This window comes from Zalophus californianus, chromosome 8 (genome assembly GCF_009762305.2).
Source record: "Zalophus californianus isolate mZalCal1 chromosome 8, mZalCal1.pri.v2, whole genome shotgun sequence".
Classification (NCBI taxonomy): Eukaryota; Metazoa; Chordata; class Mammalia; order Carnivora; family Otariidae; genus Zalophus; species Zalophus californianus.
In genome coordinates this window covers 77088810-77111455 of record NC_045602.1, presented here as the reverse complement: position 1 = coordinate 77111455, position 22646 = coordinate 77088810, and the positions used below count along the sequence as shown (strand labels likewise).

Below are 22646 nucleotides of genomic sequence, written 5' to 3'. Positions count from 1 at the left end.
TTACAGATGAGCAGGGCTGCTCAGTTTTTAAATTGAGGCACCTGGCAAGGGGGGCGTCTGTCTGCTCTCTGGCTCCCAGAAATGAGTGTCAGAAACTGGAGACTTGGATACCTTCCCGACTGGGGAGGCTCCCTGCTTCTGACTTGCTTCCCTCTTGTTTCCTCAGTGACTGCCCCGTTGCCACCCCTGAGTGGCCTGGCCCTCTTCCTCATCGTCTTCTTCTCGCTGGTGTCTTCCGTATTTGCCATTGTCATTGGTATCATACTGTACAACAAATGGCAGGACCAGAGCCGGAAGCGTTTCTACTGAGCCCTCCCGCTACTTCCGCCCCTGTGGCTGTCACCGTGAGCCAGCGCTGGCCCGAGCGTCCAGCCAGCCGGGCCTTCTCCAGTCTCCAGCAGTGGGTCAGAGACTCTGTTCTCTCACTGGAGCTTTGAATGCTGGGATACTGCATTGCCATGGTGATCCATGGGGACATCTCGCTGGTTCCGGAAGCCCACCTACCCCAGGGCAGTGCTGCTGTGATGTGCCTTTCCCTGCAGTCCTTCTACTTGGGAGCTAAGAGGGATGGAGAGAATATATATGGTTCTGATGCCAAGATCACAGAAAAGAATTTCATAGCTCAGGCTGCCTTGTTGTTGGACTCTGAAGACCCTTGTGCTTCATTTTTAAATCCACAGAGAACACAACATGGATAACTCCTCATACCTTCCAGGCATCCATTTGTCGGGTTTTGCTTTTTGTCCAAAGCCTCTGTCCACCTGAGGAATTTCCCCTGGAAATCTGGATGGAAACTTCTTCCCTGTGTTGCCTTCTCCCTCCACTCATTGCTCTCTCCACATGCAGCCTGAGCTGGAAGAGACATCTGGATGCCTCTCTTTTTGAGCCTGGGGCTGCAGAACAAACTGATGTTTCACTGACCCTTAGTCAGGTGGCCACAGGGAGAGGGCTTTTCGCTTTGGCTCACTGCTCCAGCCGTTGTTCTTTAGCGTGAATCTTGGTTCTGTTGGTTTGTGACCTTCCCAGTTGGTTCCTTTAGGCCCTCAGTCAGGTTTGGCCGAAAGTTGGTGTGCAAGTCAAGAGAAGCTTGTATAACTTCATGGTTGCCAGGGGAGTAACTGGGAAACTGACCAGCTCCATGTTTCGACACCAGAAGCAACAGTTGCCATGTGATCTGACCATGTGTGGAGATGTTTCTGGACTCTGGAGCCTGCTGAACTGCATGTTTGGTGTTTATCATGACTTTTGGAATCCCACTCTAGTGTTCAAAATGTGAGGAGGCTTCCTTTTTATAACCTCGGCTTGGATACTCCCCAAAGAGGAAACTTGGCTTCTTTTTCTTAATGGATAAGAGACAGTTGCTGTTCTCCTGTTGCAAATCTGGGAGCAATGGATCCTCGTCCTCTGTGCCTGGAAGAGATCATTGTCATCGAGCAACAGAGCCCGAGCGTCCTCCTCTGTGGGTCAATCCTTATTCCACTGCCTTATCTGACAAGGGGTCATGTGCTGCTCACCTGTCTGCCCTGTGATTAAATGGGCCAATAGGCCAGTCTCCCTGGAGGGCCTGGAGCTCTGAGCTCTCCTAGTCATGTACTTCTGTAGCCTAAGGGAAATTCTTAAAATGGCTGATGGAAACCAAACATGAGCTTTCAATTCAGTGTCCTTCCTTCTAGGGGTGGTTTTGGGAGAAGGTCTGGGCCTTCTTACTGAGCCCCAAGCCCGCCAACCGTCGCCTTGCCTTCTTCTCAGTTGGGAAAGCCCTCCGCTCAGCCCGGAAGGAAGGGTCACCTTGGCTGGGTAGAGGTTTCTGTCGTGTTGGGCTTTCTTCTGTCCCTCCTATGTGCTTCAGTGAGCATCATATGCTGTAGTGCTCTCCTGCAGGTGAGAGTAAAGTGGGCTCCTCCTAAGACCTTCCGCACAAGAGCAGAGCAGCTCCAGGGTACCAGAGCACAAGCCATGACCTGGAGCTTGGCCTTAGCACCACTTAGAACTGACAAAGCAAATGGCTGTTTTGTCTTTTTTGAGCGCAGGGGGGATTGGCTAGACCCCTGTGGGGGGAGGACCTCGGTGGGCTCTTGAGATGGTCCAGGCAGTGGTGCAGGAGGAAGGGGTCTCATCGTGGGGGAGGGTATGTGTGTGTGATGATTGAATTTATGAGTTTTGTGTGATTCCAGCTCCCGGGCTCCTTGTGGCTTTCGGAAAGAGGACGGGGAAGACATGAAGTGCAGTCCCCACCCGGCATGGGGCCAGCCTTTGAGAAATGTGTGATGCAAGGAAACTATCTAACTGAGCGTGGTAGGTCCTGCCCTAGCTCTTGCTTTTTGTTCTTAGAAACAAGTATTTTCCATTGTGAATGGGACCAAATACTGTTCTGGGCCCTGTAATCCCAGGCGTGCTCTTGAGGAGGGAGAGGTCTGGTCTGTGTTTGAGGCTCTTTTGTACATGCACAGTAGAGGTGAGAACAGCGGCCTTGGCAAGCTGCTTACCCCCACATGAGCCATTTCTCTCCTCACAGCCCCCCCTTTCCCTTGGTTTCTCTGACTTCAGACCCTCTTAGAGAGGAAGAGACCCTGAAGACTAGAGGTGGTGTATAAAGACGACGTCGTTTCCTGTCCTTGTGAGTCTTGGCTTTCATGGTTTCTTTAACCCCCCCAAATTACAAGGTGGCTCTCTGTGACAAAATTTGTTTACTTCAGTGGGAAAATGACAACAGCTCTGTCCTTGTTGGAAGTGGTTTCTGAACAGAACATGCCCCTCATTGCATATGTCCCTGAAGCCCCCTGCCTATGTCCTAGAAGATAGAAATGAGAACTATTAGGAAGCGCAAGGGTAGGGCTGATGATGGGCCGGAGAAAAGCCAGGCAGACGTGGACCAATTAGTCTTGTGGGGCTGGAAGTTCTGGGAAAATGTCTTGCAGGCGATTCATAGGTTCCTGGAGGAGTTTCAACTCATGTTCTATTGTAGAATTTAGGTTCTGATGCTGGCTGGTGAGGTTGGAAGAGTGAGGACTGCTGCTGGTTGGGGGATTCATGACATTGGCGGATATTTTGATGGGAGCATTCAGCCGAAGTTTAGGTTTGATCCAGCTCATGGCCAAGTAGTTCTAGAGAGAATAGGCAACAGTTAGCCTGAGGTAGCGGCTTGACGCTGTCTCTTCAGAGTCATCCCAAGAGCAACTAGTGCCTTTGTCCCTGTCCCCAAGGTTGTCACTCACCGGTGCCGAATAGATAAAGTTGAACAGCATGAGTGCTATAATAAATACGATTGCACCGATTATGATTTTGAAGTGGTAGCGTTTCCAGACAACGCGGCAGAAGATTGTCACAGGTGACCGCAACATGAACAAGGTGTTGGGGCGTCTGTCCATGAGCAGAGGAGATATCTCGTCAGAGGATGGAGGGCAGAGGGAACCTTCAGGTCAAGTAATCCGCAGCAAAGAGCTTTCTTTTTTTAAAAAGCAACTTCTGCTTGCTTGTGTATCCTGCCCCTGCCCCCCCTTCACCCAGGCCGTTCTCTCCTCCTTGTAACTGAGCACTGAGGTGGGGTGCTGGGAAGTAATGACCCCTCGCCACTTGTAGGCCCACCGCTCACCACCCTATACAAATTGCTGGGCCTGGTAGCTCAGCTTCGTGAATGAGGAGGAAAGATTTGGGGCCTTTGTCCCGCAGGACTCTTACAGGGGAGGATGAAGTGTAGGGTATTGGTTGGGTTCTGATTGGCCTTGCCCTGCTGGCTTGATTAAGGCTTCCTTCTCTGACAGAATCTCCAGCGTCATCTTCACCTTACCCTAGAAACACCATAGGCGGTGGGAGGCTGAGTTCATTACAACAGGTGCGAGAACAGTTTCCCAGGGTCCAGAAAGGAAAAGGGATTTAGCTAAGGTCCCCCGAAGTCTGTTAGAGCCAAGTTATGTGGCATAGCACTCCTATGCAATAGACACCCTCCCCAGCTCCTACCGACATGCGCCATTTGCCACCATCGAGGACCTGGGAAGGCCACCAGCCCGTTACGGTCTTCTTCTTAAAAAGGGAGAAGTGCTTATACTGGAGGAAGTAGGGCCACTTGGAGTCAGTATCCATCATCCTGATGGAGCATAGGTTGGCGTGCCGGGCCGGGAGGGGCATGTCAAACAAATCCAGCTCCAGGACCCCTGAGCCCAAAGAAATGGCGTCAGCAAGAAGGAGCTCCCTGTCCTGTGGTCGTGGGCCCTGTGGCAGATCTCACCTAGGAAGTCATCCATGGAGAAAATGTTATTGTCCCAGATCTGGATGATGAGCCGGGCTGGGAACTTCATCACTGTGGGGTCCAGGCTCCATATGTAGTCCTGGAGGATGACAGAAGACCGTATGACTGGCCTGTCTCCTTTGAGATTTCCCTCGGCCGCCTTAGTAGCCCACCACCCAGCACTGATGGACTGTCAAGGAAGAAGGTTTCTTCCTGAGGCCGCATTCCAAGGGTTCTGGGGCAGCTTGTGGTTCGAGGTGGCGGGGGGAGCACAACCCCCCGCCCCCAAAGGCCTGTTACCTTCTGGCTCTGGACACACATATGCTCGGCTGCCAGGTAATCCATGGTGAAGATGAACCGCCAGTTGAAGTTGCTCTCCCCAGTCAGTGAGTGGTAGTGGATATCCGTCTTCTGCATGTCCTTCTCGAGCCCGACTAACCACCTGGGGCCAAAGGCCTTTCACCTGGGCTTCATGTGTATGGTCCCCATCCCCGAGCTGGAGCCCTGTGGGAAGGGCTCCCCGGCAGACCACCAGGCACAGGTAGGGGTGAAGAGATGTCGCCCCAGGACTGGGGGCCTGGGGCACAGGGAGGGTACGACGGGGGAACTCTGAGGGAATGCCGCCGGAGCCCTGCCCTCTTTCTCACCCTTTGACATAGATGTCGCTCATCCCGGCAGCTAAACTTCTCTTTAGGTCCACTTGGGCAGTCTTCCAGATAATGCAGCGCAGCTCATACCTGCAGCCAGTGGACTCTGAGGCTTTGCTGAGGAGCAGCTCCCCAGTTGCAGCCGTGGTGCAGGAAGAGGGGGCTGGGGGGCTGCCCTGGCGTGCCCACACGAGGCATGCTGAATTTGGGGGAATGCAGGGGAAGGAAGCTCCCAGGATTCCCAGGAGAGGGAAAGAATTGCTGCACCCTAGTGTGTGAGCACACCCATGGCCTGCGCCTGGGAAAGTGCAGTGATGGATGTGGTGGGTCACTTACCTTTTAGGCTTTCTGGGCTTGATGTTGACTGGGGGGCCAGGAGGCCCAAGCTTCTTGGGGAAGATGTCCACCCACATTTGCACCTTTCCCTAGAGTGGAAATGGTTGGCCGGCTGGGAGTTGCCAACCTCTGTTCTCAGCATGCTGGCCTGGGAGCCTGGACCCAGGTTCTGAGATCTGTTGAGGCGGGGTCCGGGCCCCCCCCCGCCCCAGCCTCACTGGAGGGTGGGGTAAGGAGGTATCGGTGAGGTGGAGTGGACTTCAGACAGGAAGTCTGGCAACCACCCACCAGCTTCCCTTTTTTCTCGTATTGGCTAGAAGAAGGGTGCAGGGTAAGGTGGGCTGTGTATGATGGCTTCAAGACTGATGGCCATGGCACTGGGATATGACTTGTGACTGGGGTCTGGAGGGTGAATACCCTTTAGCAGGCCATGCTAGACTGCCTCTCTGGACAGAGCTCCACAGTAGGGTTGGGGCTTCACTTCTTAGCCAGCTTAGTGGCCCCGAGTAAGAGCGAACTAGGTGACCAGTCCAAATGTCTGGGGCGCTGTATGTTGTGGAAGCCTATCCTAAGGATATTAGGCTGTGCACCAAGCGCAGAGGTATAAGAAAGGAGGGATGAAAATGGTGAGAAAAAGGAAGACAAAAAAAGAAAAGAAAAAGCAAATAAAAAAATAAATAAAAAATAAAAGAATAAAAGAGTAGAACTACCAACATTGGAAGGTAGACAAAAATATTCTTTCAAACCGTCTGACCTCATTTTATCCTTTTGAAGTTGACCCCATTTAAGAAAACAGGTTTAATGAGAATGGTTTAGAAAGTGCTCAGCAGAGAACTGTCTGGAATGTGGTATCAGCTTGAGAAGTTTGGAGAATGAGACGAGCCCTTCTGGTGGCTGGAGGGTAGATAATTAGGGTGCCTGTGGGGATTTTTATTCCTTCTGTTTGGGGTTCCTTGCCATGGAGAAAACACAGCCTGCAATTAACAGGCCAACCAGGGTTGTAATGTCTGCACATCTGACCCCAGGTGCTACCTCCCCGGCCTCCCTCAGGAAAGAGGAAGGCAGCATTGGCGCTGGCTGGTAGGATGCCTTAGCGCTTCCACCAACTGATGCATAGCCCAGGTTTCTTGTCGATGGCTTTTCCAGCTCTGAATTTCTCCATTCTAGGAGACATCGTTAGAACTTCCCACTTTGAACATGTGCAGAACATGCTGGGCTTCTGTGCATGCATGTACATGTGTGAATGCGTGGCCTCCTCGTCCCCTCTCTGTCACGGGCTGTGTCCTGGATGGCTGGGCTCCCTTGTCTCCCGCCCCAGCCCCTCCGGTCTTCTACCTGGTCGATGCCTGGCTGGCTGTTGCTGTACAGAGTGCGGGTCTCCACATGCTCAGGTACCAGCCCCTGGGTGTGCAGGAGGTACAGTGCAAGGCGTTCTTTCTTAGGTCCCAAATAATGAACAGGAGGGGGCATGGGCTCTAGATGGAAGGAGGTGGAAGGAGGCAATCACAATGTCATTAGCCTTCCCAACTCCCAGGCAGGTGCCCTCCCCACCCCTCCCTCCAGCCTGGACAGTGGACATGGTTGCCCTCTATAGGAGGAAAGGACAAAATGGGACAGGTGCCCTCTGGTTTCAGAGGCCTGGATCTGTGCCTTCCGGCAGGGTGCTGTACTTCTCACCAAAGCTTTGCAGTTTGAATTTTTTCCCGTTGTAAAAAACAGCGTCCTCTTCAGGACTGAACAGAGGTGGAGGCAGCCCTCTCTGTTTGGCATGGCGTTCCAAGAGGAAGCTTGGGGTCATCTGATCCCGCCACCTAAAGGGCCCTGCGCTGTGGAATTAAGGGAGAGGAAAATGTGAGAAGGTTTGCATCCTAGAGAACATTCTGCTTTGAGCTGCAGGATGAGCAGTGGTGGAGGCATGAGTGGAGCCAGGTTCGGGCCCTGGTTCCCCAGCCCGGATGCAAGTCTCCCCCCAAGGGAGCTGGGGCCTCCCTCCGCCACCCCTCCCCTACTCTCTTGCCCGGCCTCAGGTCCACTCACTGGCAGTAGGATTTGGAGAGCCCACAACGGGCTCCAAAGCCAGACAGGAGTCGGTTTTCGAGGTCAATGACTGTGGTTCCAATCTTATCATCAGGTGAGAACAGGTCAAAGTCATATAGCTGGATCTCTAGGTCCTTCTCCAGGGGGATGGTGCAGCTCAGTTCAAACATACTGGGGGTGAGGGTGTTGGAGACTGCAGAGTCTGCAGACCGTGCTGTCCGCAGGCCTCCCTGTCCAGCTTCTCAGCCCCTTGTTTGGTCACGGTGAATATGGAGAGCAGGGCCTGGGGTGGCTGTCACCTGCTAAGAACTATCCCCCAGGGTTGGCTAGAAATAACTTTTGACAGGCCTGGCTTGTGGGACCCTGAACTCCTTTCCCAGGCGGAGCGTTTGAGAGGGAGGGTAGAACTGACCACCCTTCCGTCTGTCAAGCCCCGAGAGTGTGTGAGACCCCATGCTAGGAACTCAGAGGTTAGAAAGAAATGGAAGAAGTCTTCGCTTTTTGGAGCTTACTCCTAGCACAGCGTGGGAGGGTGTGGTGAAATGGGATTGGGTAAAGTTGGGGCAGCTCACATGCCGAAGATGGGATTCAGAGTGTTGGGCTGGTACTTGTCCCGGTTGCCCATCTTTGTCTGTCCCAGTTTCAGGATCACATAAGGGTCACACTGGGGTTCAGTCATAGGAAGAGGTGACAGGAAATGGAGAGTCAGTCCAGGTTGGTTGGGGAGGATGGGGGAGGGGGCGGAAATGAGCCCCTGGCAGCAGAGGGAGCCTGTGGGGAGGTGGCCGTCTGGGTATCTGGCTGGGTATCCATAGCCTGAGGGAGCTCCAGGACCCTGGGGTTTGATGTGAGTTGTGGGAGGCACCTGGGCTGGGTGGGCGCAGAGACGAACACCACAGGGTTGGGGCTGCTCATTACCAGGCCATTGGGATCTTGGGGCTGCAGGTTGATGGCTCGGACCATGTACACGCGAACCAAGCACTCCTGGGGGAAGTCCTCTTTCTCGCGCCAAACCAAGAACTGGCGGGGGGGCTTGGGGGCTTTTGGATCCTCAGGAAAGGGGTAGACGCGGAAAAGGCCCTGTGTGTGTGTTGGAGAGGGAAGATGTTGGCAGCGCAGGCCCAGGCCTGCAGGAGGTGCCCCTGGGCCAAGCTCAGGAGAGAGTGGCCTGCACTGAGGATGGGAGAGATGGGTGCAGCAGAGATGCTCTGCGGAGACAGCAGGTTTAGGAGGGATGTTGGGCAAACAACTGTGGTGGTTAGGTGAGTTTCCAGTTTCTGCTGATGCAGACTCTCATTCCACCCCCGTCCATCCCTTCAGGTTGGAACGTGTTCTCTAAGGTTCTTGTGCCTTGGGAGACCAGCGTAGGTCTGAGCTGGAGTGAGAAGGCCCCTGCCCATCCCGTGTAAGGGGGGAGGTCACTCTGAACCCCTGCATCAGTCAGCCTCTGGTCCCCTGCTCCCCACACTGGTTTTCAAGCCCTCCCTACCCCATCCCCCCACCATGAGCGTAGAGAGCCAGGGCTTTTATGAGAGTCTTCCGGGGACAGAAGGGGCACGGGAGACGGGGGCAGCTCCACAGGGGTGAACACGCACCTTGAACTCCCCTACCACAGGGCTGTCCAGCTTGGGCTCTTCCTGGTAGAGTTTGAAGGTCTGGCAGAAGTCCTGGAGGCCTTCAAAGGCAGGCACAGCCTCCAGCTCACAGTCATACACCTGCAGGGGGGTGTGTGGGGCCCAGGCCGGTAGGGAAAGCAGGCATGGGCTCAGCCAGAGGGAGGGACCGTTCCTGCCGTCAGGGGGTTGAGGGACCACCAGTTCCCAGGTCTTGTTTTGCAGTGTCTGCCTGGTCAGTGGCCCCAGGGTCAGCACTACTTGCCGCAGATGGGGCAGCCCTGGTTCCCAGAGGGCATGTCTGCTGGAGGTGTGGCCTGGAGTCTTGGGGAGATGAGGAGGAAACTACCCCCCACCCCCCACCCCAGTCGCTTGTAGAGGCGTCAGGGCGAGGTCTGCTAGTCTCCCCCAGCAGATTTTATTCTGTGTTTCTTAGCAATCTCCTCTCCTAGAAGCCTCCAAACCTTCAGGGTATGGTAGTCTTTGTACTTGTACTGCGGGGACTTAGCATCTCCCGTGGCCCAGAACAGCTGGCTCCACCAGTCCACTTCATGCTCGTATTCATCCTGGCAGGGAAGGTCATTTTGTCATTCTGGCCCTCGGGGAGAAGGCACAGCAGAGCCCCGCCCGCCGCCACTTCCCTGAGCTGCCCGGAGTTGTTCCTTATTCCCCTAGGGCTGAGCCTACATCACCTGGGCTTTGCTGGGATTGGACCAGAACTTTTCATAGAGGTAATCTAGGAACTGAAAAATGAGAGCAGGAGAATAGGGTGAGGCGCGATGTGCTGACCTAGCCTGCTCACCATCTCTGAACCCCCAGGAGAAAGGGATGGAGGGCAGGGCTTCCTTTCCTGGTTCCCTTGCTCTTCACAGAGCCCTTTCAATTCAGGGATCGGCACACATGGGATTAGGAACCAGAAGGAGGCTAAACTTACTTCTTACCCTCCTTGCACACAGCTACAGAGGAACTCTGGAAGGGCCCAGAAATGCGGAACCTCAGGCCCCACCCCAATCAGAACCTGCTTTTGCTCAAGCTGTCCCCAGGATTCCTGGGCATTCCAGTTGGACAAGTGCTGCTCTCAAGGAGTAGTTCTGAACCTTGGAAACACTAGAATCACCAGAGAGGGGTGGGGGCTTGGAAATACTGCTGATTCCCTGGCAATCCCGATAGGATTGGTCAGTGGCCTGGCCATCAGGATTTCTTTAAACTCTCAGATGGTTCCAGTGGGCAGTCCGGGTGGAGAATCATGGCCTTAGAGTTCTCGTGTGCACCGGGAGCCCACACATCAGAACTCTGCTTCATCTCCACCCCTCCTCAGGGATAAGGGTTGTCTCCTGTAAATGGCATGGGAGAAGGTAGAGACCCCGAGCCCTTTACTCACCTTCTGGTACTTGTTCACAGACAGCACTGTGTGGACAAAGAGCAATCATGAAGCTCAGGAGAGGGAGAAGAGAGAGGAGGAGGGCTACCTGCCCGTAGGGCAGCCAGGGCCACCCCCGCTCCCAGTGCCAGCATGAAGGTGAGGCCTGGGGAAGGGCAGGGAGAAAGGGCCGTACTTGGAAGCTGTGGAGGCATGTAGTCCTTAGCCCAGGGGTCACAGAAGTAGGGTTGTAGGGAGCGGATGTTGGCCTGACCCACCACGGTTTGCTGGCCGAAGTCCTGATTGTCCACCACCTTCAACGTGAGGGCTGGCGCGTAGGCCTCCTCCATAGGCATGAACTGCAGCCCCAAGGAGAGAGAGGCAGAGCATGAGGCCTCACGGGAGGAAAGGGCTGCCCCAGCCCCTGCTCTGCCCTTGGCTGCCTTACCAGTGTGAGGAAGAGGACTGACTGGGCGAAGTTAGGGTTGGTCTGGAAGTCCTTGATGGGCTCTGTCTGCAGGGACTCTTCCCAGCATTCTACCAGGAGCTGGGGGGAACGCACCTGCTTCATGTTCCGAAGGCCCCAGACCAGAATCTGCCAGAACAGAGGGGTAGGGCAAGGGGCAGCTGGGGCCTCTGTAGTGGGGTGCTGGCCAGAGTGAGGGGGCTGTCCTGGGAGTGATGGTGTATCAGGGAGCATCCAGGCCCAGGGAAGGAGCTGGATGAAGTCAGAGGCTGAAGGCTAGCACAGGTCTCGTGTCCCGTGAGGGAATCAGTGCTTGTCCCCCAAGGCCTCCATGAGAGAGTGCCCTCTGGCTACTGTGAATATCCTTCACTGGCCTCCAGGGCCCCTGAGGTATTGCCCTTCCTCCCCTGCTGCTTTGTCTGGCCTGCGGTCTTCAGGAGGGAGTTCCTGAGGCTGACTGCCTCGAAGGCCCACAGAAGTCGGGGGTGCCCCAGATTTCTTGGGCATCCCTGTTGCTATCTAGTTCATTGCTGACTTGGATCTCATAGAACTCCGTGGTCATTCGGTGCTCTCAACAGATGGACACTGGGCACCCCAGGAAATGTCCATGCTCTTACTCACGGAGGCCTGTTTGGGGGACCAGAGTGGGGTGACCTGATCTTAGGGGGCATCTCCAGAGCCAGGAGGACCTGACCGTCTTTTGCTCTTTGCCAGATTTGTGGCAGAGCACAAAGATTCAATGTGGGGACCTCCAGCCTACAGTCAAAAGATAGGTAAAGGACATCCTGGCATTTGGAGTTAGGCAGGGCCGGGTCCAGATTCTGGCTCTGCCACTTTCCCTGTGTCACGGTGCCTCGGCTAGCTGGTCTCTCAGAGTCTCAGTTTTCTCATCTGAAAAATGGCCCCCACTGCAGAGGGGCAGCGAGGGGCTCAAGTGAAACAGCGAACACTGAAGCCCTTGGTCTACGACCCACCACGGAGATCTGCATTTAAGACAGTTACTCTATGAGAGCTTCTGCTCTTTACGTCTCTCCTGTCTCCCTCCATCTCTCAGACATTATCTTCCTAGGGTCTGAGCTTTGGATCAGGTCGTCAGGAGGGCCCAAGGAGAGTCTGCAGAGAGAGCCCTGCGGCGCCCAACTGCTCTGGAGGGTGCCCGCCCTCCCCGCCCCCCACCATCATCACCTCCACAGCCATTTTCTTTAGCGTGGGCTGGATGCTCTTGGGGAGCGTGTAGACTCCATTCTTCCACGGAACACTTAAGATGGGCGGCCTGTCTTTGACCCTCTGAAGGGAAGGGGCGAGGTGGGTCAGCAGGGAGCGTAAAGCCCTAGTGGGCTTGTCCTCCTACTGCCCAACCCCAAATCAAGTCCCTAGCAGGGCTCCAGGGGGGCGGCTCCGGAGCCCCGTGGGCGGCAGCACGCAGGGCGGTTAGGGAGAGCTTGGGCAGTCCGGTATCCCCAAGCTCAGTGTGCTGGCTCCCGGGCCCCAGGCCTTCCCTGAGGGGGTGGGGCTGGGGACTGCTGCTGGTGGGAACTTGAGGCAGGGGAGTGGGGCAGGGCGCCCCCCACCCCCAGCCGGGCCCTCTCTCCTGGTACCTCAGTCTCGAGGATCAGCTCACAGGACGCCAGGATCTCGCCATCTTTCTCCCCTAGCAGTTTTACAAGGGGGTGCCACCTCAGAGGGGGCAGGGTCCGTTTTTGGACATCCAGCCAGACCACCGGGGACCACATGCTCTGGGCCCACAAGCTCTCCTTTCCCTGCAGGGAAGGGGAAGTTCACCAGACACAGAGGCCAAGCTGGCAGGGTCCTGGCCCCGCCCCCGGGCTGCTGACGACTCTCAGATACAGGCTGGCATTTATGTCGACATGATGCTCTCTGTGAATCAGGCCCCACTGGAGCACTTGTGGTATATTCTCCTCTAAAATAAAAACTCAGCCCCTCTGCCCGCTCCAGCCCACTATACCTGGGAGTCCTGCTGCCACAGTTCCAACACCACGAGTGGTGGGCTTGCTTTGGTGTCTTCAGGGTTCTCGTACAGAAGAAGGTGCTGGAAAATGAGCGTCTGGGCCCACGTGGGGGCCGCAGAGCTCTTCAGGGGTTGGGTGCACTGGCTATGGTTCAAGAAGACCAACCGGATGAAGGGCACTGGGGGGTGGGCAGAAGGAGAGGAGAGGGTCCTGCCACTGAGCTGTCAAGCAAGGTGCTCCCCCCGGCAGCTGCCACCAACCACTGGACCAGAGATCCAGGCAAGCCCAGGCTGGGCAACCACAGCCACTGCCCAGAAGGCCACCTCAGTGCAAGCTGCAGAGCCAATGGCCACGGGACCATTGGTTCCATCCACATCTCTCTGACACCACCTAGTTGAGGTCTGGGGGTCCCAGGGGTGGAGGTCCCGTGGCTTCTCTGGAGGAGTTCTGAGGAGGAGCTACACGTGCCTGCCCTTCCACAGCATCAGTGAGTGGCTGTGGCGCCAGGGGACATCATGTGGCCTTCTCAATGTGGACACTGACGCCCAGTGGACACAGCTCCCGGCAGACACCCGCTGCCCTTGCTCAGAGCCTCATCTGGCCACCTCCTCCTTATGAACAGGGCTACCCATAAGGAGCACACGACTCTCCTGAAACCTTCACGGGCCCTCCTCCACACCTCTCATCTTCTGACACAAGGGGCAGGCGGTCCCAGTGTGTGTCACCCTTTCTTTTGTCTTCCTGTCTCATCAGTACTCTGCCAGAAAACTCTTCCCTCTTCACCGCCAGGGTGAAGCCTCCCCAACTCCCCCTTCTCGATTCCACAGCGTTGGGCACACATCTCAAGAACAGCCCCACCTCATACTCCTTGATTTTATCTTTTCCCCAAGCTAGGGCCCTGAGGTGCTGGGGAGAGGGGTCTGCAGGCTTGTCACCCCCTTCCTTGTCATATTCTTTATGCTGCTGGGTGGCCACATCAGGGGACCCCAGAGGCTTGGGCAGAAAGGGGTACCTGTTGCCTACCCCGGAATGTCTGGATCTGGTTGGACATTAGGTTCCGGGCTTGGTAGATGTAGCAGAAAAGCTGGTAGTAGTGGGGCTCTGGGTAAGAGAGGAGCCTCGTCCATCAGTTGCCCCCAGGATCCCGACACTGGCCCCTCCCCACAGCCTGCCCTCAGATGCAGGGTCTCTGGGGCCACCAAGCAGATTCTCAAAGCTTACTGTTGAAGATGCAGTAGATGAAGGGTAGGTCATGTAGCTGGGTCTCCTCTGGGGCAGGCCTCCAGGAGCTCCTGATTGTTTGGTCTGGAGCCTGTGTTAGCCTCTTACTCTCTTCCTTCCTAGCCTGCTCTTTCAGATCCATACCCTGTGCCCAGGACATTCTCCCTGAGGCTCTTGGGTGCTTTTCTTGTCTCCTCTAGTGCAGGCCCAGGTCACCCTTGCCTTACAGGCCAAGGGTGTGGCTCTAGGGCACACCCTCCCCCACCCCTCAGCCATCAGTGCCCCAACCAGGGGTGTCTCCTGCTGTCTGCCACACCGCAGCTGGGCCCCGGCTCTGGGAGGTGGGGTTGCAAGGAGGAGTCACCTAGACCACGGAGGCTTTACCAAGGATCCCTCCAGGAGGAATATGGGTGCAATGCCCTTGTCCTTGTTCAGGACCATCCTGCGGTGCCAGCAGCGGCGGCGGAACCGGCTCTGGGGCTGAGGGTTCAGGTGGAACTTGGAGCCGAAGGTACCATACTCCCAGCCCTCCTCCTCCTTGGCTGGGCTGGGGCGGTGCTGCGGGGAGGGGAGCAGAATGTCACCCTCCCACCATGGCACGGGGTGGGGGTGGGGGTACCTACCCAGGCAGTCCTCTCACCAGCTGCAGGAAGGAGAGAGTCTCCTGCTCCAGGCTCAGCTTCCCATGGTTCCGGCAGCGCAAACGCACCCAGCGCCGCCGGCGGCACGAGTAGTAGGTCTTCTCCACCGAGTTCCAGACCCGGGGTTGGCCCGACGGCTCGATCCCCACTCCATATTCCCAGCCTGCAGAGGCAGGGCCACGGCCTGTGGGTGCCTGGGTGCCCAGGTGCCCATGGGCTGGGAGGTGTGGACAGGCCTGAGAGATGGGCCCCGGAAGGCAGGCTAAAGGGGAAATGCTTTCCCTCACGTCCAGGTGTCTCAGGCCCTGAGTTGTGGAAAGGATGGTGTGCTCACGAGGGTGGCTTGGGCCCAACCACCCATCTTACATGTGAGGAAGGCAGGGCTCAGAGACGTCCTGTGACCCACACAAGGTCACGCAGCCCATATGTAGCCGACTCAACGTCTTGAGCCCAGGTCTTCGGACTTCCAGCCCATCACTCCTTCCCTGGAGCTACTACCTCAGGGGAACCCAGGCTCCGTGACCATTTTCCCCTTTCTAGAAAGTGCTCAGGAGGCACTTACAACCTGCCCGGTCTGAAAACTGGGGCCCATGTCTATAGAAAGGGTGGAGACCCCACTGTCCAGAGGCTGGGCGACCCCTGGAAATTCGGGCCCATCCCACCTGAGAGCTTGGTTGCTTTGAGGCTGTGGGAAGCGCCAGTCCCTGGCAGCTCCAGGGCCTCCTTCCCTCAGCCCGTGACCAGAGGACTGACCCTCACTGTCCACCGCGCGGTTCAGCTCCACGATCCAGTTCTCCTTAACGTGCCAGCCTTGGGGGCACTTCACGTTCTCCCGGGCCTCCACGGGCTCTCCGTTCTGAGGGTGGATAGACAGGGCAGGCCAGGGGCATCTGCGCTGGGAGGCCACCTTCACTCAACTACCGTGGCCACGGTGCCTCCCTACTCAGTGGGGAGTCTGCTGCTCCCTCTCCCTCTGTCCTCCCCCCCCCAGCATGCTCTCTCTCTAGCGCGCGCGCGCGCGCATGTGCACACTCTCTCAAATAAATAAATAAAATCTTTAAAAAAAAAATAAAATGAAACAAAATCCAAAGTTCAGTTCCTCAGTTTCCCAAGTACATTTCAGGCACTTGATAGGTGGACAGTGCAGACACAGAACATTTCCATCATCACAGAAAGTTCTCTCAAGACGGTGTGGGCTTAGTCTAGCCCCAGATTCTCTCCTTCTGGGTAAGCACTACCTTTGGAAGAAGCCTAGGAAGGAAACACTGCCCCCGTACGTTGTTCCTTACACTCTTTGAAGGTACCTCTACCTGCCATCTTAGGGTACTAACACCATCAGTGCGCACTCAGCCTCCTGCGTAGTGTGTGGCGGGCAGGGCTCAGATGGTAACCCTTGGTCTGGTGCTCTTCCCACGGACAACCCAGCTTACAGGGCACCCACCTGCGTGCACTGCTTGTCCCCCCCTCCCGAGGCAGCTTTAGCCCCTGCTTACCACATCTGTGTTCGGGATGGCTGCCCGCACCCAGTTCCCCGTGATGTCTCGACACTGGTTCTCATACACCTCCTCTAGCACCTGGCTCTTGTTGATGTCTACGTCCAGGAGGAGTCTGGGGGCAGTGAGACCCCAAGTTTCCAGCACATCTCCCCGAACTTTCAGGCTCCCGGGTCGTCCTCTGCTGGCCCAGTGTTCCCCTACCTGGCAGCCCCACCTGCTCTGGGCAAGGCTGGGCAGTGGGGCTTGGCATCCAGGGCAGTGTGGTGGGCAGGGCCCTTCGTCTTGGGCGCCCCAGCCGCTGGGAGCAGGCCACCGTGGCCAAGGGCCCACCTCCCTGGGCTGCGGCTAACTGGCTCTCCCGGGTGAAAAGAACAGTCCACCCCAGCGCTGCATGTCCAGGGGCACACAGGCTCCGGGCCCGCACCCTAGCCTTACCTCCTCTGAGGCTCCACTGTCCACTGCCCCTGCCAGTGCCATCCTTGGGGCACCTGGAAATCCTCCTTGGGGACAGCCTTGTGCCCCATGACGTCCGAGAAGTTGGGGCAGCGGTACAGCCCCTGCTGTCCCCACTGGTCTTTATACTTGGCCTGGTTCTCGTACTGGGGGAGGGGCGGATGTCAGTGCCTCGCACCACCCCCCCCAACCACACTGGGACATTGGGCCTCTCCTTGGGCCCCCTACTCTGGGCTGCAGGGACCTTTTAGAAGTGTGTTAGTCAGGCAAGAAGGGACCAGGAGCTTATCACAGGCAGCACTTCTCCCCAGCGGCACTCGGTTAGGACAGGAGGATGCCGTTCATCAGATCCTCACCTCAGGCCAGGCCCGTGCCTAGGGTTTTATGTGAACGGTCCCCTGTAATCCTCACAGTTCCATTTCACAGGCGGGGAGACTGAGGCTCAGAGGTCAACTCTACCCCAGGGTGCTTAGCCATTGAAGGGTAGAGCAGGCAGATGCCTGTGTTAGAGCCTGTGGGCGGGGGCGGGGGGGTGCTGCGGTGCGGTCTTTTAGCCTTGTCGCTGCTGACTCGGGGAACCCAGTGCTCTCCACCACTTGCCACATCTTTGCTGCCTCTGAGCCTTTTCCCCCACATCCCCCTGCTGGACGTGCAGCCCCTGCTGCCTGCACTTCATCCTAAATCCCCTCTCATCTCACGTCCCCAAGACCTACGTAGGGGCTGGTTACGCATGTTAGGATATATCCATGCACAATGTGCAACTTTGGAACCACAAAAATTTATTTTTGACTCAGTAAATTAAAAAGCTGAAAATTCTCAAACTTCTTTCCCTCTGCTCTCAGAGCCTTCCCCTGGGCCACGTCCCCCCCCAGGCAGCAAGGGTCATCTTTCCCTCCTCTGGTTCTACAGCAGTCTCTGACTGGCTGCTCACCCACGCCCTGCGTCTGTGGTTTTCTGGGAAGATGCCTCACTTCCTGCTCCTCTGAATGTTCCAGGACCCTCTGTCCCCAGAACCACCAGACTGGCCTTGAGGACCCAGCTGGAGTCTGCAGGGGTCGTAGGCTGCCATGTTGGCGACAGATGAGACCACACCTCACATGCCCTGAAGTAACTGGGAGAAACTCCCAGTGAAGCTCCATCAGGGAGAGAGTGACTGGCCCTACAGGATCACCCAGCTGCCCCTTTTATCACCATGTGCCTATGGCTTGTTAACATCTGAGGCTGCTCTAGGCTCTGCCACCTCTCTTTATCAAAGCCCATTGCATAATCGTCAGATTCTGCTGGTTAACGGTCTCCTCCACCTTCGGTGCTGGGCTCTGGCAGCCCGGCCTTCCCCCTGCTGCCCCCGGGGAGCTGCTCACCGTCTCCGCGTAAACGACAACCTCGCCCTGGCGCAGCAGCTGCAGATCCTTGCTGTCCGTGACATTGCCGAGCCACATGCAGACCCGGAGGTGGGCCGGCGGCGTGTCCTTCTGTCCTTCACCCTCTGGGTACTAAACCAGAGGCAGGGCGACCCCACAGGGGTGCACATCCCCCCCGGGGGGCAGGGGCGTGGGTGAGGGAGGGGCACATACACCTGCTCCTTTACACCGAGCCCTGGGTGCTGGGGGGCTTAAAGTGAACGATGCAGAGTTCCTGCTTTCCGGAGGGAGTTAATATGCAAATGGTATACCTGTGATCCCATGCATAACAGAGGCTGGTGGGGTTTGTGGGGAGAGGGGCGGTGCCACCCAGGGAGCCTGGGAAGCCTCCAAAGAGACGTGGTGATGGTGGTGACATTGACAAGGTAAGTGCCAAATGTGCAGGATATGCTCTGATCCTCACATGGGTAGGGGGGTGCACATCATTTTCACCAGACCCATTTTACAGAGAGCAGACTGAGGCCTGGACGTGGTCAAGGGTTGGTCTGGGGTCACACAGACCATTGAGTGGTAGAGCCAGGAGTCAAGTCTCAGTGGTTTTTGCAGGATGAGAAAGACTTCAGCGGGCATAGGAGGGACCTTCCACAGTGGTGGAAAGGGCCCAGGGCAGGCAGGTTTGGGGGTGGGGAAGCCCAGGGTGCCTTGGCTGTTGAGAGTGTGTGGCCCTGAGAAGGTTACTGCAGTGAGAAGGGGCTGGGGCCAGGCCAGGGAGGTTTGGCATTCTCCGGGAAACACTGGGGAATGAAGGACATCTTTAAGAGCAAGGGAGTGTCCCCCACCTGCCTCCTGGGTTGGGGGGAAGACTGAAAGGAGGGGCTGTCACCAGGGTGGGGGTGCTGGTCAACCAGCCTTATTTATGGCCTGCATCTGACATGATGGGCTGGCGCCCAGGCCTTGTAGGCATTAAATATTTGAAAAGCACTCAATCCTGGTTCAGGGGAGAGATGACAAGGGACTGGACCAAGTGTGGTGTGAGGATGACGGAAGAAATGAATTTGAGGAACATTTTTGAGGGATGTGGACTTGGCATCAACCACCTGATGATGGGCACTGTCCCTGCCTTTCTCTGGAGACTGTTTCAACCCCATTTCACCTGTTAAAGGGCCCAGGGGAGACAAAGTGGGTGTGCCCTCAGGGAGACCCATGGGGGCTGCCCCAAGAGTTCAGGGTTTCTCCCTTGGGGTATTTCTGGGCCCTTTCCTCCCCTGAGGAGTGGGGTGGCCTGGCTTCCCCACCTGCAGGATGAGGGTCTGTGTCTTCCCACAGAACCTGCCAGAATGCAGAGACCCTGCTGGGGAGAACAGGACGCTGTGGGCAGGCACCTGTGCATAGGCCACCCGCTGCTCCTTGGACATCAGCCAGATCATCACGTCCGGGAGGCTCATCTGGGGCTGATGAGGCGGGAGGGCGTCAGGCCTGCGTGGCTGGTTTCAAGTCCTCCTCCCCCACCAGTGTGACCAGCACCCACCTCGGGGAGCACGGCATCGAGGCGGTACAGCCAGTCCTCCACGGTGGCCACCATGTTCCTGGGCTTAACTTCCTTGGCCTTTTGGGCCAGTTCCTGCAGGAGGAGGCTGCGGAGCTTCCACCTCTTCTTGTCCAGCTCGGTGGCTCTGGGCTGATGGGTCATGCAGGGCAGAGGGTGTCTGTGGCCAAGGATCAGGAAGGAGGGCGCTGGGCCTCTCTCCGCCTCACCTCACATGACCTCCCGCCCTGCCTTAGGCCAATGTGCACTTCCTAGACTTGAGATCCTGCCCCGCCCCTGTTGGCCTGGCCTCTGGGTTCTCATGCACCCCCTCTCCCACCCTTCCAGCCCCACGCGGTGTGCCAGGCCTGTGCTCAAGGAGCTCCTTGTGGAGGTGGGTGAGAGCCCTGAGATAGGGGCCAACCAAACCCTGGGGGCTATGGGGCTGGGAGAGGCCTGATGATGAATCCTCCAGAACAGGCAGAGCCCTGTGGAGGGCACTGTGGACAGGAGCAGCAGCAGGGAAAAAGCTGCGGGCCAGGAGGTGCGGGGCTTGTCAGGATGACAGGGAGAGGTTTGGTTTGGTGGGAGCATCAGGCGTGGGTATAGGGACAGCTGGGACGAAGCTAGGCGGGGAGGTCAGCGCCAGTTTCTGGAGGGCCTGAACAGGGGAGGGGAAGCAGCTCTGTGGTTTGGGCTTCGAGCTGGGGAGAGATTTGAGCGGAGCTCCTTTCTTGAGGAGGTGGGGGTTGGGGGCTGTTCTGTAAGGTGCTGGCCTGCACCCCCACCCCGTGGGAGCCTGACCTAGCTCAGCCCCAGCCCCAGCCCCAGCCCCAGCCCCAGGGCAGCACGCTCCTCCCCTACTTGCAGTCCTCCACCAGCTCCCTCAGCAGCTTCTCCCACTGGGGGAGCAGAGCGGGGTCCCTTGGATTCCTTATGGACTTCAGGGTGTCCAGATTGGCTTTCTGCTCAGCAGGAGAGAAACAGCAAGTGAGCATGGGGGCTCACCCAGGAGAGGTTACAGGAATGACTGGCCCGAGATGTTATCAGTCAGGACTTGGGGGTCTTTGGGGTAACCCGAGGATGTCAGTCCAAAGCTATTACATGCCCTTGCAAGGTTAGGAACCCCACACACCCTCTCCACTACCCAACAGAATAAGTGGCAGGAAGGAGCCAGGATAGGGCAGAACTGTGAGGGGTACAGAGTTTTGACCCAGGGCTTTCCTTCTGTAGGTGCAAAAAAGTCATATCTAAGGTGGAGGCACCATGTGGCATTCCTGCCTAAAAATGTTCAGTGACTTCCCTCCTTAGCAGATGCATAAGCCCTTTTGTGATCTGACCTCTTCCAGTTTCTCTGGCTTTATTTCCACATCACCTCCATGCCCTTGCTCTCCTGGAACTTCATGTCACCATGGCTTTGCCAATCCTGCACCCCCTTCTCTGCACCCCCACCACGCCCCCAGCAGACTCATTCTTCAAGACTCTGCTCAAATGTCACCTCCTTTTCAAACACCTCCTCTGATTATCCTCTCTTCAGCTCCCCTCCCCCATCCCCAATCTCGCTGCCCCCCCATGGCTCTGGGTACTGTATCTCCAGCCCTGTGCCCTGCAGTAGCTATTTGTATATCCGACTTCCCAGATGGTGAGGCTAAGGCGCTGTGTTTATTCAGCTTTGGGTCTTCAGTGTCTAGCACAGTGCCTGATGCTTCTGTCTTCATTGGTGTGGAGTACATGAGTGAACTGAGTGACTGGCTCCCTAGGACTGTGATTTAGTCCCCCAAGCCTCCCATCGGTGGCCCGGCCCCACCCCTGCACCCTCCTGTACCACTCACCAGGCGGTCCCGAGTGAAGTGCAGGAGGTTGAGGCAGTTCATGCGGAAGCTGACATCTTCCCAGTGGGAGGTCACGGCCACGACTGGCTTGCTGTTGTACCAGGGCACATAATGGTAGATGTTCCCTGAGACACAGACACGTGTGGGGGTGTCTGAGGGACTCTGGGAGGTGTCCTCTTACTGTGTCCCCTTAGGGGAACTTCCCTGGGCTACTCCATTCCTCAAGGACACCATCTGCTACTAATCCAGATTGGACCCCTCCCGCCAGAGGGTGGGCTGCTGGCCAAGTGAGAACGTATGCACCTTGATGAACACGGCTGGCCTTGTTGAGCATTCATTGTGCTCAGGGTGTCACGTAGCTTTTCAAAATCCCCATTTTACACACTGGAAAATCCAGGCAGTGGGGAGTACCACTCCGAAGGGAGACCCTACCTCAAGGCATGCCCCTTGCCTTGGCATCTTGCCTGAGGCTAAGGGCATGGGGCTTTGGAGCTAGATGCCTGCATTATGACCACCTGGCTGTGCCACCTCAGGCAGAGGAAGAGTGGGCTCCAGGCTTAGGGGGAGACCCAGGGTTTGGTTGGGGTGGGCAGACATTGAACATGAAGGGCCTGCCAGGACAGACGCGCAGTGTCAGGAGAGCAAGGAGGGATACAAACCGGTGATTGGCTTGGCAAACTAAGTTCCCAGGCCATGCTCCTTATTGAAATGAGGGGGGAAGCTAGATGAAATGTAAGTTCATTTTTAAATTTTTCTGAGTTGTAGTGCTGACTTGATATAAGGAAAGAAATCCACAGAAGCCAAAATAAAGTAAAAGCAGAAAGTCTGCGAGGCAAGCGAAAGCAAAGCTGACTTTTGCCTGCTAAGTTTCTGGCAAATCCTGGAGAACTTGTGCTTCTCTTTGGCAAGGGCCAGGGCAGGGGGCTCAGTGGAGAAAGCCTAGCACTGCCCACGGTGAGCAGTCTCACAGGAGACCCTGTGTATTATGGGTTGAACTGTGCCCCCTATAAAGCTATGTTGAAGTCCTAACCCCACTACTCCAGAATGTGACCTTATTTGGCAATAGGGTCATTACAACCGTAATTAGTCAAGATGAGGTCATACTGGAGTAGGTTAGAGCCTTAACACAATACAGGTGTTCCTATAAGATGAGGAGAGGGATACAGAGAGAGGACAGCCATGTGAAGACACAGGGACAGAGGCAGCATACCACGTGAAGACAGAGGCAGAGGTGGAGTGCTGTGTCTACATGCAAAGGAGCACCAGAGATTGTAGGCAATCAGCAGAAGCTGGGAGAAGAGGCTCAGACCTATCAGAAGGAACCAACCCTGGGGCGCCTGGCTGGCTCAGTCGGTAGAGTGTGCAACTCTTGATCTCAGGGTTGTAAGTTGGAGCCCCATGTTGGGGGTAGAGGTTGCTTAAGAATAAAATCTTTAATCCAAAATCTATAAAGAACTTATCAA

General features: G+C 56.4%; 2 protein-coding genes across 11 annotated transcripts in view; one reads left to right on the top strand and one right to left on the bottom strand.

The window, feature by feature from the left end:
* The window catches only part of LMAN2L (lectin, mannose binding 2 like), a 28046-nt gene extending 25486 nt beyond the window's left edge, over positions 1 to 2560 (top strand). The window contains exons 9-10 of one of the 5 annotated variants that reach the window (XM_027622783.1): positions 167 to 2295; positions 2516 to 2560. In XM_027622783.1, the coding sequence (XP_027478584.1) occupies positions 167 to 309 (143 nt within the window). In that variant the 3' untranslated portion in view covers positions 310 to 2295; positions 2516 to 2560. Of the gene's footprint in view, positions 1 to 166; positions 2296 to 2515 lie in introns of those variants that run through there. The other 4 variants (XM_027622786.1, XM_027622788.1, XM_027622784.1 and 1 more) reach the window with 4 other exon arrangements.
* Positions 2424 to 22646, bottom strand: part of FER1L5 (fer-1 like family member 5) — a 55001-nt gene continuing 34778 nt past the window's right edge. For 4 of the 6 annotated variants that reach the window (XM_027622778.2, XM_027622779.2, XM_027622780.2 and 1 more), the window contains 34 exons: positions 21184 to 21308; positions 20216 to 20316; positions 19355 to 19532; positions 19122 to 19277; positions 17827 to 17958; positions 16448 to 16611; positions 16010 to 16124; positions 15270 to 15372; positions 14516 to 14679; positions 14260 to 14433; positions 13876 to 14020; positions 13678 to 13755; positions 12651 to 12832; positions 12283 to 12444; positions 11870 to 11971; positions 10667 to 10813; positions 10415 to 10577; positions 10240 to 10265; positions 9551 to 9601; positions 9323 to 9424; positions 8841 to 8960; positions 8164 to 8325; positions 7818 to 7909; positions 7246 to 7416; positions 6886 to 7034; positions 6544 to 6683; positions 5209 to 5297; positions 4873 to 4962; positions 4526 to 4667; positions 4226 to 4325; positions 3958 to 4151; positions 3679 to 3788; positions 3216 to 3360; positions 2424 to 3104 (listed from right to left, as the gene is read on the bottom strand). In XM_027622778.2, coding sequence (XP_027478579.2) covers positions 2877 to 3104; positions 3216 to 3360; positions 3679 to 3788; positions 3958 to 4151; positions 4226 to 4325; positions 4526 to 4667; positions 4873 to 4962; positions 5209 to 5297; positions 6544 to 6683; positions 6886 to 7034; positions 7246 to 7416; positions 7818 to 7909; positions 8164 to 8325; positions 8841 to 8960; positions 9323 to 9424; positions 9551 to 9601; positions 10240 to 10265; positions 10415 to 10577; positions 10667 to 10813; positions 11870 to 11971; positions 12283 to 12444; positions 12651 to 12832; positions 13678 to 13755; positions 13876 to 14020; positions 14260 to 14433; positions 14516 to 14679; positions 15270 to 15372; positions 16010 to 16124; positions 16448 to 16611; positions 17827 to 17958; positions 19122 to 19277; positions 19355 to 19532; positions 20216 to 20316; positions 21184 to 21308 — 4502 coding nt within the window. In that variant the 3' untranslated portion in view covers positions 2424 to 2876. Of the gene's footprint in view, positions 3105 to 3215; positions 3361 to 3678; positions 3789 to 3957; positions 4152 to 4225; positions 4326 to 4525; positions 4730 to 4872; positions 4963 to 5208; positions 5298 to 6543; positions 6684 to 6885; positions 7035 to 7245; positions 7417 to 7817; positions 7910 to 8163; positions 8326 to 8840; positions 8961 to 9322; positions 9425 to 9550; positions 9602 to 10239; positions 10266 to 10414; positions 10578 to 10666; positions 10814 to 11869; positions 11972 to 12282; positions 12445 to 12650; positions 12833 to 13677; positions 13756 to 13875; positions 14021 to 14259; positions 14434 to 14515; positions 14680 to 15269; positions 15373 to 16009; positions 16125 to 16447; positions 16612 to 17826; positions 17959 to 19121; positions 19278 to 19354; positions 19533 to 20215; positions 20317 to 21183; positions 21309 to 22646 lie in introns of those variants that run through there. The other 2 variants (XR_003524749.2, XM_027622781.2) reach the window with 2 other exon arrangements.